This window comes from Archocentrus centrarchus, chromosome 13 (genome assembly GCF_007364275.1).
Source record: "Archocentrus centrarchus isolate MPI-CPG fArcCen1 chromosome 13, fArcCen1, whole genome shotgun sequence".
NCBI classification, from domain to species: domain Eukaryota; kingdom Metazoa; phylum Chordata; class Actinopteri; order Cichliformes; family Cichlidae; genus Archocentrus; species Archocentrus centrarchus.
Genome location: NC_044358.1, coordinates 11,184,037 through 11,199,193, shown reverse-complemented (window position 1 = coordinate 11,199,193; position 15,157 = coordinate 11,184,037). Strand labels below are relative to the sequence as shown.

The 15,157-nt window shown below is 42.3% G+C and overlaps 2 protein-coding genes and 1 pseudogene across 2 annotated transcripts; 2 read left to right on the top strand and 1 right to left on the bottom strand.

Annotated features, from left to right (window-relative positions):
* Positions 1–5,259: 5,259 nt before the first annotated feature.
* On the bottom strand, positions 5,260–6,237 carry LOC115790139 (olfactory receptor 11A1-like). Its single transcript, XM_030743812.1, has one exon. The coding sequence runs from the start codon at positions 6,235–6,237 to the stop codon at positions 5,260–5,262; it is 978 nt and encodes a 325-aa protein (XP_030599672.1).
* Positions 6,238–8,524: 2,287 nt separating this feature from the next.
* LOC115790138 (olfactory receptor 11A1-like) lies at positions 8,525–9,502 on the top strand (annotated as a pseudogene).
* A 3,749-nt stretch (positions 9,503–13,251) lies between these two features.
* On the top strand, positions 13,252–14,187 carry LOC115791156 (olfactory receptor 52D1-like). Its single transcript, XM_030745282.1, has one exon. The coding sequence runs from the start codon at positions 13,252–13,254 to the stop codon at positions 14,185–14,187; it is 936 nt and encodes a 311-aa protein (XP_030601142.1).
* Positions 14,188–15,157: the final 970 nt, after the last annotated feature.

The window sequence follows — 15,157 nt, the reverse complement described above, 5'->3', positions numbered from 1 at the left end:
CTATGAAGCCTTATATTCACCACAGATTAACCCATCTGATACTGAAATTGAAGAATTTCTTAATAATATAAATCTACCAAAACTAAATGACAGCCAGGCTGCAGCTCTGGATTTACCTCTTTCATTGTCTGAACTTAGTGAAGCCCTACAGCATCTCCCAAATAATAAAGCCCCAGGCCCAGATGGTTTTCCAGCCGAGTTTTATAAAGAATTTTGGTCTGAGCTAGCTCCCATTTTTTCAGAATGGTAACTCAGATTCAGAATGACCACATCTTATCTCCAACCTTAAACTCTGCTAACATTAGCCTGCTTCTTAAACCCGGCAAAGACCCCACACTCCCATCCAGCTACAGGCCAATCTCTCTCATTAATGTAGATCTTAAAATAATTTGCAAAGCCCTTGCCAAAAGATTAGAAAGTATTACTCCATTTATTGTACATCCAGATCAAACAGGCTTTATCAAGGGTCGGCACTCAGCCAATAATACACGTCGACTGATAAATATAATAGACTATTGTTCTATTAACAAATTAGAGACGACAATCGTGTCTTTAGATGCAGAGAAGGCATTTGATCGGGTAAATTGGAAATTCTTACTAGCAGTTCTGCAAAAATTTGGATTCGGTTCATCCTTTATAAACTGGATCAGAACACTACACAGCTCTCCGAATGCGCGTGTTAGGACAAATGATCTCATTTCACAAAGTTTCAGTCTGCAGAGGGGCACTAGGCAGGGCTGCCCACTTTTGTAATTTTCATTGAGCCGCTAGCAGCAGCAATCCGTCAAAATGCAAATATTAAAGGGATTCAAACTGAAAATATGGACCATAAACTTAGCCTTTATGCTGATGATGTATTACTTTTCCTTGGGAATTCACAAGGCTCTCTTTTGAAGACTATCACACTGATAGATAAGTTCTCATCTATATCTGATTACTCTATCATTGGAGTAAATCAACAGTTTTGCCTCTGAATTGTAATTTCCAGAGAACCTCTAGGACCCCACTAAAGTCAGGAAATATTAGATATTTAGGCATAAATTTTTCCGCCAGGCTCTCAGACTTGGTACGATTAAATCATATCCCCTTATTAAAAACAATAGAGGATGATCTCACACGTTGGAACAGTTTACCTATATCACTCATGGGGAGAGTTACTGCCATTAAAATGATGGTTTTACCAAAAATTAATTATCTATTTCATTGATCCCTAATAAACCTTCTATTCCTTGGTTCAAGTCACTAGATTCAAACATCTCAAAATTTTATGGAAAAACAAACCGTCAAGAATAAGCTTAAAAACTTTACAAAAGCCAAAACACAGTGGAGGTCTAGAATTACCAAACTTTTATTACTATTTCTTAAGCAGTAGATTGCAGTATATTTCAAAGTGGATCAAATCCAATTCATTAGACAACCCATGGCTGGATCTAGAACAGGCGTTTTGTGGAAAAATAAAAATCTCAGATTTACCTTTCATTAGTTCCAGTATTAAACATCATAACTGCTATAAAGTCCTTAGTATAAATACGTCTCTGACAGCCTGGTGGGAATTTTTAAAAATAACTAAGTCTTCACTCATCCCCTGTAAACTAACACCCATTTGGAACAATCCAGATATTTGTCAGAAAAAGAAAATGCTGAATTTTCCGTTATGGCGTGATAAGGGTATAAATAACTTAGAACATATTATCCAAGATGGAAATTTTATCACGTTCCAAGAACTTATATCAAAATATAGAATTGGCAACGGTAGATTTCTGGAATATCAACAAGTTAAGTCCGTCCTACAGGGAAGATTTAACCTTAATCAATTGAATCTAGAAATGCCTACTTGGGTAACAGAATTTCTTAACCTCTGTACCCCAAAATTGTTATCAAAATTATATAAATTATTAATAAAAACTGATGATTCAGTTTCCCTCCCAATTACAAAATGGGAGCGTGATCTTTCTGTCAACCTGGATCAAAATTTATGGACAGAAATATGTTTAAATATCTTCAAAATGACTAAAAGACCCCAAATACAACTTGTACAATATAAGATTCTCCATAGAACATACTACACTGGACAAAGGATGTTCCAAATGGGCCTTACACACTCAAACATATGCACCCACTGTACAAGCAATTCAGAGGATAATCATCTACACGCTCTGTGGTCTTGTGTACCGGTTCAGAGATTTTGGCAGAGGATTTGTGAAGATCTATCCACATGGTTTAGCTGTCATATCCCAACTTCCCCCAGACTATGCATCTTAGGTGATGTCAGTGAATTAATTATGGAGTTAAATATATCACACATAGTTCTTACTGCCTTGTGCATCGCTAAGAAGATGATCCTCATGAACTGGAAGACAAAAAATAAACTATGTATTACTCAGTACAGAAATTTATTAGTAGATCATGTTAGTTTAGAGAGAATGTCTGCTTCTTCTAAAAACAAATTGGAGGAATTTGACTCTCTTTGGTTCCCACTGCTCAGCTCCATTACTTAGTGGGGGTGGTGGGCTGCGGGCTCTGCTCCTGATGTGCTTTGTGGGGGGTGGGGGGGGACTCCGGGGGCCTGGGTAGCTGGTGGCCTCCTGAGGCTGGGGTCCTGGGGCGACCTTCTGGTGATGTCTGTGTGCCTGTCCTGGTTGATGGTGGTGGGGGCTTGGATGGTGCTGCCCTCGGTCCTGGGGTGTGGGCGGGGGTGCTTGGGGGGGTGGTGCCGGCCCTCGGTCGGTTGGCTGGTCTTCCCTGTATGGCTTGGGGGCTGGGGTCTGGGGCCCCGGCACAGGGGCCGCGCCGGCTCCCGGTGGGCCCCCCCTGGCGCGGGGGGGGGCCTCTGCTGTCCCGGCCGCGCCGCCGGGTGGGGGGGGTTGGCCTGACGTCGGGATGTCCGGTCTACGCTTTTGGGGCCCGGGGTGCCTGCATTGCAGGGGGTGGGGTGGGGGATGGGGCCGCGGTGGGGTGGTTGGGGGGGACTGGGCTCTGCATTTCCATGCCCAGGCCTGTATGTCCTGTCGCCTGTTTGTGTCTATTGTTGATTGAATGGGCATCTAGGAGGAGCGGGCCGCCCTCTGCGGTGGGGGCGAGGGCGCCAACCTCGGGTGCTGCAGTGCTCCGGGATGCTGTTCACCACGGCCCCGGGCTCACCTCCCCTGCCCTGTGCTGGGGTGTGGGAGGTCGGGGGGCCTATTGAGCCAGCGGACAGCTGGGTCTCTTCTTCCAGGATTTTTCCTGGTCATATGCCCCCCCCCCCCTCCCCCTCCCCATACACAAACACACACACACACACACACAGAATACACATCACTCACAGATGTAGGATGGAGAGGCCACGTGGAGAGCTGCACCACCACTTGCCTCTCCGTTTTAATTGCACTTTAGTCATTATAACTCACAACACATACACACTTACAACCTGATACACATAGGACCTTTGGGGCAGGCATGTTACTCAGAGGTTGATGAGATGGGCCGCTGAGGTGGCCCCACTCGGATCCTCGTCACTGTCTGTCTCCAAATTTTATTTGCACTAGACATGGAGGGTTTTGGGGGGGCAGTGTGGGCAAGCGCTGACGACCAACAGTTGGCGCTTGTGGCATAACTGTCCCCTCAATTTTAACTGCACCCTATACACTTCATTCACTCACAAACATTAACACATAGACCTACAAGTTGGGGAGGAGGAGGGGTGGATGGGTCATCTTACACCCCGATTTCTTGCGTCTCGCCCGGGGTAGGGGTCGGGTGGTTACTTGGGGACCGGGCTGGTGGCGTCCTGGGGTCGCTGTTGGCCCTGGGGTGGTTTCCACTTGCCCCGCCTTCAGAGGGTGGGTAGCTATGGATGAATGTGTGTCTTTGTGTATTTGTCACCGTCTCCGTGAGTATGGGTGGGTGAGTGAATGTGTATGTATGGCATATCTGTGTGTGGGTAAGTATGTATGGGCATGTATGAGTATCTGTGTATAAATGTGTACACGGGTGTCTGGGTGTGTTGGTATGTATGGCTGGACCTGGGTCTGGGCCTTGTGCCTTGCCTCCTGGCCGCTCCTTGCTGGTTGCCTCCTCCCCCCTACCCCCCTGGGATGGGGGTGCCTCGGGGTTCCTGGGTGGGGCTGGGTGTTCTGGCGTGGGTACTGGCCTGCCCCCCTTGGGGGTGCGGTGCGGGGCTGCGTTGGCTTCTTCGGCGTGGGGGGGGGGGCTCGGGGGAGGGTCGGGCGGTCCTTGGGTGCCGTGGGCCCGGGAGCCCTGCCGCCGGCCAGTGCAGGGGGCTGGCCGCTGGGGGGGGGCTGGCTTCTCATCGCCTTGGGTTCCCTGAGCCCTCGCTCCTCGACTGGGGGGGCTCCATCTGAGACCACCCTCTCCCGTCTGCTGGGGTAGGTTGTGCGGTTGTCTTTGGACTGAGTGGCCGGGGGGTCTTCCTGGCCCTTGGTGGGCTGCTGGTGGCCTGGGGTTCCGGGGGCTCTCCGTACCTGCCTCTGGCTTCTGATGGGTGGAGCTGCAGCGTTTTGCCCTCATTGGTAAGTACGTTCCATGACACAGACACAAACATGACACAGACACAAACGCCCACGCAATCACAACTCAACAAAATTGTTGGTGTGCGTAACATGCTTGTTAGTTTTGTTTTTCACACACAAATTTATTTTTGCAAGTATTGATAGTATTTTTTTATATGTTAAAGTGATGAAGTATCTGATTAATAGACTTGTGCTCTTTCCCCTTTTTTTTTTTTTTTTTTTGCTCCCTTTCTCTCTCCCTTTTTCTTCTCTTATTTTCCTCTTCTTCAGCCTGTCAGCTCTGGCTGTTACATAGTATGTGGAAAAATAACTCAGATAAATAAAATAAAGGGTTAAAACATCAACAAGAAGAGCCTATTGAGAACCTATAGAGCTCATCTTGAAATAGCAAATATGTTTGGCACAACAACGCATTCAGATCACAGTTCTGCTTGCAAGATCTACCAGACATGACAGGCTTAAAAAAAAAAAAAAAAAAAAAAAAAAAAGAATAAAATATACTGTTAAATATTCAAGTCACATCAATAATAAATAAATGAAACTTATTGTTTTATTTCCATCCATCCATCATTTTCTTCCTTTCATCTATTTCATCATTTCATTTAAACAATTTCCAATAATTTTGAATGTAAATATTTCATCACTTTCAACTATATATCTGTTACTTATATTTGATTTCAGTGACCGTTAAAGCTGTTGAAAGATGAACTTCCCAACTACAAACAATACATGGAGAATTTCTTTTCTCTTATTTCTTGATCTGAATAAATGTGATGAATATCCCGGTCTTCCCAACAGAACGTAAAAGCAGATTTTTACATGCGTTGTGTATTTTGGACATAGACAAGCCATACATTACAGGGTTGAAAAGTGGCTGGCATGTCAGAAAGTACAATGGCAAAAATATCCGTAAGGTGTTTGGTACATGGCTCATATCAAACCTGCTCTGCAATATTTCAAAGAAAACCCCAAAAGAAAAGTTGATGAGAGAAGCGAGGTGAGGCGTGCAGGTACTGACGGCTTTCTGTCGGGTCTGTTTGGATCCAGAAAAACACACTTTCAGGATCCTCGCGTAGGTGTACAGGATTACAGATACTGGGACATACACGGTGAGAGTGGCAGCAATGAGTTCATAGAGATTATTGACTGTGGTGTCATCACATCCCAACTTTATAATGGCATGATTGTCACAGTACACTTTATTAATGACATTTCCACACAGATGCAAAGAAGCACTCAACAATGTTGTGACACAAACAGCAAAAAAAGGAGGTATCCATGTCACAGCAATCAGAAAGGCAACCTTGTTCGATGTCATCACTGTGTGATATTGTAGAGGATAACAGATAGAAATATATCTGTCATAAGACATGATGGCTAAGTTAGTAAATTCAACACTTCCATAAGAGTACACACAGAAAACCTGCAGCAAGCACAGAGGAGCAGAAACAGTGTGAACATCAGAGAGGATCTGAATCAGGAGGAATGGAAACAGCCCTGTACTACCATACAGCTCATTTACAAACAGGCTGCACAGAAACATGTACATAGGTTCATGTAAGCTTCTGTTCACACAGATAACCACAATCAGCAAGACATTGGAACCAACTATAAACATATACAGAGACATAATAATGATGAAATATAAATATTTAAATAGCTGTGTGTCAATGTAGGCGCCAAGAATGAAATATGAAACCTGTGTGGAGTTTATTATGATCTCCATTTAGTTCACAGCAAAGTAACACTGTCCACAGGATGACCTGTTAGAAATACTCATGATCTGTTATTGATCTGTGCACCTGCTTTAAACTGCAACGTTAATCAGCCAAAACAACCACAGAATAAACAGTCAAGTCATTGTCAGTGCATCACTGAAGGATCATTCATGACAGCCATCTCAAACTTACCAGTCTAGTATTAAAAGTTAGTATAATCATGTGAAACATGAGAAACTATAGTTCATAACACAGAATGACACAGTGAGTCCCTCCTAACTGAACTGTAACTGCACCTCTGCTTCTTTTAAAGCTTCAGTTCAGTCCCACAGCAGCACACTGATGTCATTACCAATGCATATGCTTTGGAAACTTAATAACTGCTGTAAACTGAAAAAAAAACATCAAACAGTTACATTATAAGATGTGAAAAGAAATACAAAATGATTCAATGTGAACACAATAGTGATCCTTTTCTCTGTAATTATTGGAGGGTCTTTACTTTACAATTCAAAGCACCCTGAGGTGACTGTTGTTATGATGCAGGGCTATAAAAATTAAATTGAATTAAATTGAAAAGTCTAACTCATTGCTGGTAATATGAACCAAGCACTGGCAGCCTGCAACAGCAGAACCAATACCTCATTCCAACCCTGACAGGATATTCCAAGGATCACTATTGAATGCTTTCTCCAAATACACTTATAGACTGATTGGGCATATTTTCAGGTTGAGCATGTTGTCATATTTTTGTTTCATTCAGTGTCATTTTTTGGTATGACACAGTGCAAGAAAGGTCAACAATCACATCCTTTCTCTAACATTAGAAAGAACCACAACAAGTGAGTATTTCAGTCTGTAGTACCTACTTAATACTGTCACGGCTGGGTGCTGCAGGCGGGGCAGAGAGGACCTCAGAGCAGGACGTGAAACGAGAGCTGAATAGTACTTAACATTTTATTGAAAATATCACAAAACAAAACTGGGCAGAGACCAGCTACACAAAAACCAAACACTTGAAAAGATTTCGAAAACACAAAACACTCAGCACGAACGTTTACCTAAACGTAAATAGACTTAGGACCCGACAAAGGACATGAGCAGGCAATAAATACACAAGGGTAATGAGGGGAGTAACAACAGGTGGGAAAACAGCTGACCATAATCAAGCAGACGAGACAGGGGGAAGCAAAACTTCAACACAACACACAAGGAACATGACACTATCAAAGTAAAACAGGAAGTGGAACAAACACAAAACACCCAACCTAACACAAAATCCAGAATAACATACAATTAAACAAAAAGCCTAGCCACAACAAACTGAGGATCTAAAGAACAGCCAACAGGCGAAAAATATAACAAAATGAAACTAAACAAAAAGGAACCCAAACCCTGGGCCACCAGCCCACAACCATGACAAATACTAAACATGGGAGAAATTGATGTTTTGCATGCAGCACCTGCTGATGGATAACAGAACTGCAGACAGCGGGACCCTCTGTGTCTCATCCTTGTTGCCATGCACATACCACACAATTTGTGTTGCATACCAGTGGTCAGGTGTTTGATCCCACTGTAAGCAAGCAACTTGCATTGCAGCTATGAGGCCATTGCTGTGTCTGAATAAGTGTGTGAGAAACACATTATGAAGCAATTTGTGGAACCACTAAGGTTAAACAGTGCTTAATAAGTTCACACCTTTTACAATTTTTATGTCCTAACCTGATGTCCTCTTCATTAATTGTAAACTATGAGAACATCTCCCTGTGTGGATCAGTCTTCAGAACATAAATATCTTTCTTTGTATTCTTCAAATTACAGTGACAAGCACCTCCGCTCTGTCGTGCCCTTGGTCATGTGTTCACATTGAATCATTTTGTGTTTTTTATTTAATTTTTTTTTTTTTCAGTTTACAGCAGTTATTAAGTTTCCAAAGCATATGCGTTGGTAATGACATCAGTGTGCTGCTGTGGGACTGAACTGAAAGGTTTAAAAGAAGCAGAGGTGCAGTTACAGTTCAGTTAGGAGGGACTCACTGTGTCATTCTGTGTTATGAACTATAGTTTCTCATGTTTCACATGATTACCCTGACTTTTAATACTAGACTGGTAAGTTTGAGATGGCTGTCATGAATGATCCTTCAGTGATGCACTGACAATGACTTGACTGTTTATTCTGTGGTTGTTTTGGCTGATTAACGTTGCAGTTTAAAGCAGGTGCACAGATCAATAACAGATCATGAGTATTTCTAACAGGTCATCCTGTGGACAGTGTTACTTTGCTGTGAACTAAATGGAGATCATAATAAACTCCACACAGGTTTCATATTTCATTCTTGGCGGCCTACATTGACACACAGCTATTTAAATATTTATATTTCATCATTATTATGTCTCTGTATATGTTTATAGTTGGTTCCAATGTCTTGCTGATTGTGGTTATCTGTGTGAACAGAAGCTTACATGAACCTATGTACATGTTTCTGTGCAGCCTGTTGTAAATGAGCTGTATGGTAGTACAGGGCTGTTTCCATTCCTCCTGATTCAGATCCTCTCTGATGTTCACACTGTTTCTGCTCCTCTGTGCTTCCTGCAGGTTTTCTGTGTGTACTCTTATGCAAGTGTTGAATTTACTAACTTAGCCATCATGTCTTATGACAGATATATTTCTATCTGTTATCCGCTACAATATCACACAGTGATGACATCGAACAAGGTTGCCTTTCTGATTGCTGTGACATGGATACCTCCTTTTTTTGCTGTTTGTGTCACAACATTGTTGAGTGCTTCTTTGCATCTGTGTGGAAATGTCATTAATAAAGTGTACTGTAACAATCACGCCATTATAAAGTTGGGATGTGATGACACCACAGTCAATAATCTCTATGAACTCATTGCTGCCACTCTCACTGTATATGTCCCAGTATCTGTAATCCTGTACACCTACGCGAGGATCCTGAAAGTGTGTTTTTCTGGATCCAAACAGACCCGACAGAAAGCCGTCAGTACCTGCACGCCTCACCTCGCTTCTCTCATCAACTTTTCTTTTGGGGTTTTCTTTGAAATATTGCAGAGCAGGTTTGATATGAGCCATGTACCAAACACCTTACGGATATTTTTATCATTGTACTTTCTGACATGCCAGCCACTTTTCAACCCTGTAATGTATGGCTTGAATATGTCCAAAATACACAACGCATGTAAAAATCTGCTTTTACGTTCTGTTGGGAAGACCGGGATATTCATCACATTTATTCAGATCAAGAAATAAGAGAAAAGAAACTCCATGAGAAATTCAATATATTGTTTGAAGTTGAGAAATTTATCATTCAATAGCTGATGCAAACTTTAACAGTCACTGAAAGTTGATCAAATATAAATATCTGTTACTGTTTATAGTCAAATACGATGAAATGTTTACATTCCTAGCAAAATTATTGGAAAAATTAAATGAAATGATGAATTGGATAAGCTGAAGAAAATGGATGGATAGAAGTATATCAATAAAGTTAACTTACTTAACAATGTTTATTTCTTGTGCCATATAAATGTCACTACGCTACTAACCCTAACCCTACCTAAACCGTTGCTATTAATTTTAGCTTAATGTTATCAATACAGCACCAACATGAGTCATCTTAAGCCTCGTTGTGTTGTAAAGACAAAATTTTAGAAAGAAACCCAGAGATCCAGCTTGTGACAGTGGGGAGTAAAACACAGGCAGTGCCAGGATCAACTAAAACCATGGAGTTTGCCAGAGTAACTTGTTACAAACACATTTAGTGCTTTTCACCATCTGAGTCACTGTCAATTGTGAAAACTCTCCCCCAAATTACTCGAGTTTAAACAGTCAGCGTAAAAGACATGATCCATCCTCAGACTATTAACTATGAAAAACAGACACACACTCCCTTTAAGAGGATAGAAATATTACAGCTGTTTCCCCTTTAATGTAACACAATTTGTTCATGTAAATGGGCAGTCTTATTATTATTATTATCATTTAATAATAATAATAATAATAAAAGTTTATTTAAATAGCACCAAATCACAACAAACCATCGCCTTGATGAGCTCTATATTGTAAGTAAAGACCCTACAATAATTACAGAGAACACACAACAGTCAAAACGGCCACCTATGAGCAGCACTTGGTGACAGTGGGAAGGAAAAACTCCCTTTTAACAGGAAGAAACCTCCAGCAGAACCAGGCTCAGGGAGGGGGGGTCATCTGCTGTGACCGGTTGGGGCTGAGGGAAGCGAGACAGGACAAAAGACATACTGTGGAAGAGAGGTTTTAGGCCTAATCTTAAAAATAGAGAGGGTGTCTGTCTCCTGAATCCAAGCTGGAAGCTGGTTCCACAGAAGAGGGGCCTGAAAGCTGAAGGCTCTGCCTCCCATTCTACTCTTAAATATCCGAGGAACCACAAGTAAGCCAGCAGTCTGAGAGCGAAGTGCTCTGTTGGGGTGATATGGGACTATGAGGTCTTTGAGATAAGATGGTGCCTGATTATTCAAGACCTTGTAGGTGAGGAGAAGGATTTTAAATTCTATTCTAGATTTAACAGGGAGCCCAATGAAGAGAAGCCAATATGGGAGAAATCTGCTCTCTCTTTCTAGTCCCTGTCAGTACTCTAGCTGCAGCATTTTGGATCAGCTGAAGGCTTTTCAGGGAGCTTTTAGGACAGCCTGATAATAATGAATTACAATAGTCCACCCAGACTCTTGGGGAGAGAGAGGGATTACAGAGTTCTCAAAAATGAACATGAAATTATTTGATTTGGCAAGAGTGGACTTTGTGCCATCAAGAAGAATTTCTATTTTATCACTTTTCAGTTTGAGAAAATTATATGAGAACCAGGTTTTTATTTCCAGGAGACAGTCAGAGAGGGAGGGCAGGGGGTGCGCTACAGTTGTCTTAGAAAAAATGTAAAGCTGGGTGTCATCTAAAATACCATATTTTCTAAAAATATATCCAAGTGGAAGGAGGTAGATGAAGAAAAGGAGAGGAGCAAGAACGGAAACCTGAAGAACACCAGAAAAGACTGGGGTGACACAAGATTTAGAGGTTTGAAGCTGAACAAAGTGGGTGCAGCCAGAGAGATATGACTGGAACCAGGAAAGTGGGGTACCTGTGAAACCTATAGAAGCCAAATCACAACGAACAGTCACCTCAAGGTACTTTATATTGTAAGGGAAAGACCATACAATAAGAAAACCCAACAGTGACAGTGGGAAGGAAAAATCCCCTTTTAACAGGAAGAAACCTCCAGCAGAACCAGGCTATCTATCTGTCTATCTATAAAAAAAAAAAAATTTAAATCCCAGCTCGACCCCACGGGCGGTCTATTTTGCCCTCCAAGCTCAGGTCCTCTACCAGAGGCCTGGGAGCTTGAGGGTCCTGTGCAGTATCTTAGCTGTTCCCAGTATTGCACTCTTCTGTCAACACCTATGCCCTGCCAGTTGTCAGATACCCTGCTGGGATAATAAGCTGGCCAAAGGAGGAAATGGAAGCCACTGATGTTAAGATAAGAAAGTTCCTTACCATGGATGGAGGGTTTTACCCCAAATCCAGCACCCTGAGACTGCACACTAAGCGGAAGGAAGGAGGCCGAGGACTAGTGAGTGTCAGAACCACTGTCCTAGATGAAACAATGAAGATCAATGAATACACCAGGAAGATGGCCACAAAGGATCATGTGCTTAGTGAGTACCTCAGGCAGCAGAAACCTGAGAAAGAAGAGGACGAAGAACAGGAACCATCATGGAAGGACAGGCCTCTGCATGGCATGTACCACCAGCAGATAGAAGAAGTGGCTGACATGGAGAAATCCTACCAATGGCTGGACAAGGCTGGACTGACAGACAGCACAGAGGCACTAATCATGGCAGCACAAGAGCAAGCTCTGAGTACAAGATCAATAGAGGCGGGGTCTACCACACCAGGCAGGACTCCAGGTGCAGGCTGTGCAGAGATGCTCCTGAGACAATCCAGTACATAACAGCAGGGTGCAAGATGCTAGCAGGCAGGGCATACATGGAACGCCATAACCAAGTGGCCGGCATAGTATACAGGAACATCTGTGCCGAGTATGACCTGGAAGTCCCGAGGTCAAAATGAGACACGCCCCCAAGGGTGGTTGAGAACAACAGAGCTAAGATCCTGTGGGACTTCCAGATACAGAAAGACAAACTTGTGATGGCTAACCAACCGGACATTGTGGTGGCTGACAAACAAAGGAAGAAAGTTGTGGTGATAGACGTTGCAATACCAAGTGACGGGAACATCAAGAAGGAACATGAGAAGCTCAACAAATACCAAGGGCTCAGAGAGCAGCTGGAAAGGATGTGGAAGATGAAGGTAACAGTGGTCCCCGTGGTAATTAGAACACTTGGGGCAGTGACCCCCAAACTGGGAGAGTGGCTCCAGCAGATTCCTGGAACGACATCCGAGATCTCTGTCCAGAAGAGCACAATACTGGGAACAACTAAGATACTGCGCAGGACCCTCAAGCTCCCAGGCCTCTGGTAGAGGACTTGAGCTTGGAGGGCAAAATAGACCGCCCGTAGGGGCGAGCTGGGATTTTTAAATTTATTATATATATATATATATCCCTGTGAAATTAGATACACAATGACAAGCTCCATTGTCTTTATACTTTACTTCCTGTGCTATGTTTTCAGTCTTCACATTTTAAGATGATGTTAACCCTTTAGCACATACAGCAGCCAGAGGAAGTCCTCATGTTCTTAAGGTGTTTAGATAATGAGCTCAGCTTGTTGCTGTGGGCGGGTGCTGAGCTGAAGGGTTTAAAAGAGGCAGTGCTTCAACTGAGCGTGAGGAGACCTGGTCTGATGCACACATGCTTTCTGACATTTCAGACAGAGATATTTCAGTCATGAACTCTGACAGGTTGTTTCTATTTGTTGAATGAAATGCTTTTTGTGAAAGCAAACATTATTCATCTGTTTATTTGATGTAAGTTCACGAAGCTGTAAAATCTGCATTCTGATTCTGTGATGGCCCATCACATGAACTCCACACAAGGTTCATATTTCATACTTGGTGCCTACCTTGATACTGGTACTACAAAATACTTGTTTTTCTTGATTCTCATGTGTTTATATTCATTAATAATTAGTGCCAATATCTTGCTGATTGTGGTTATCTGTGTGAACAGAAGCTTACATGAGCCTATGTACATGTTTCTGTGCAGCCTGTTTGTAAATGAGCTGTATGGTAGTACAGGGCTGTTTCCATTCCTCCTGATTCAGATCCTCTCTGATGTTCACACTGTTTCTGCTCCTCTGTGCTTCCTGCAGATCTTGTGCTTGTACTCGTATGTAGGTGTGGAGATTTTGAGCTTGACTGCCATGTCCTATGACAGATATCTTGCCATCTGCTGTCCTCTGCAGTATAACACACAAATGACATCCACCATGGTGTTTGTGCTCATTGCTGTATCATGGATCTACCCTATATTGCTGGTTTCTGTGACAGTATCTCTGAGCTCACCTCTGCAGCTGTGTGGGAACATCATTTACAAAGTGTACTGTGATAACTTTGCCATTGTTAAACTGGCCTGTTCTGACACCACCGTCAATAACATCTATGGACTGATCAGCACAGCGTTCAGCATTTTTGTTCCACTGATTTTAATCTGTTTCACCTACATGAGGATCCTGAAAGTGTGTTTTTCTGGTTCCAAACAGACCCAACAGAAAGCCATCAGTACCTGCACACCTCACCTTGCTTCTCTCATCAACTTCTCTTTCAGTGCTTGCTTTGAAGTCCTACAAAGTAGATTTAATATGAACAATTTACCAAATGTACTGCGCATTTTGATATCACTGTACTGGTTTATATGCCCGCCACTCTTTAACCCTGTGCTCTATGGGCTGAAAATGTCCAAAATTCGTGACATATGTAAAAGTTTGCTCTATTCGAAAGTTTAGGTCCTTCATCAGAGCTACGAAAGTCATTAACAAAATATAAATACAGTTCTCTGGATGGCTGTTTCTGTTTTTATACTTTCATATTTCCTAGTTGTTCCTGCAGTTAGGCTCTCAGATGGAGTCTGAGAAGACGGTATAGAGAAGGGCAGCACTACTGGACAGCAGTTTAAGAAGAGCAGCCAGGCTGCTCCAGGGGTCTGGAAAGGCCTCTGCACCCCCAGATGCAGCAAATTATTATTTTAGAATGTGTTCGTTCCTTTTTCTTGAGGTTCCCACAAAAACAGATTTCAGGAATTATTTTGGGTTCAGATATGTTCACAAAATCCCAGGAGTTTCAGTGGAACAGTGCCAAATTTAAATAAGTGACTGAATTAGTTGTTGATTGGGAAGATCTTCATTTAGCTTGGAAAAAAGAGTTTGTTGCAGGGTTATAATAGTTTTGGATTTTACATTATAGTTTAGTTTTAGTTAGTTTTTACTTTTTTTTCTCTAATTCAGTTAGTTTTAATTAGTTTTCAGAGTGGTTTTGCTCATTTTTATTAGTTTTTATTTTTGGTTTCATGCTTAGTTTTAGTTAGTTTCAGTTAGTTTCAGTATTAGTTTTAGTATTTTCATACCTGATCAGGTGCAAGATTCAAGGCGCAAAAGTGACTATTGTGTAATGAAAACTTGACAAAAGATACCGTTTAAAGAAATATATTCAACAACCAGCTGTTCACAAGACATGCTAAATGTGTGTAATATTAGGGACACACATGAACATCAACAGGGAGAAACAAAGAAAAACATGAACTCCCAAACTCAATAAATTCTACAATAAACTCCACAATAAAGTTCAGCATCAGTGCAGCAGATTAATAACGCCTACATGTGGTGTTAAACAAAAACAAACTCTTTGAAGGAGTCAAAGCTCAAATCCAGCTGCATCCTGATGTTCTCACCACCTGAAGCTGCTTCTGTTTAGGAGCTA

Excerpts from the sequence above, each read along its gene's own strand:
- LOC115790139 (XM_030743812.1), bottom strand. The coding sequence starts at position 6,237 with ATGGAGATCATAATAAACTCCACACAGGTTTCATATTTCATTCTTGGC.
- LOC115791156 (XM_030745282.1), top strand. The coding sequence starts at position 13,252 with ATGGCCCATCACATGAACTCCACACAAGGTTCATATTTCATACTTGGT.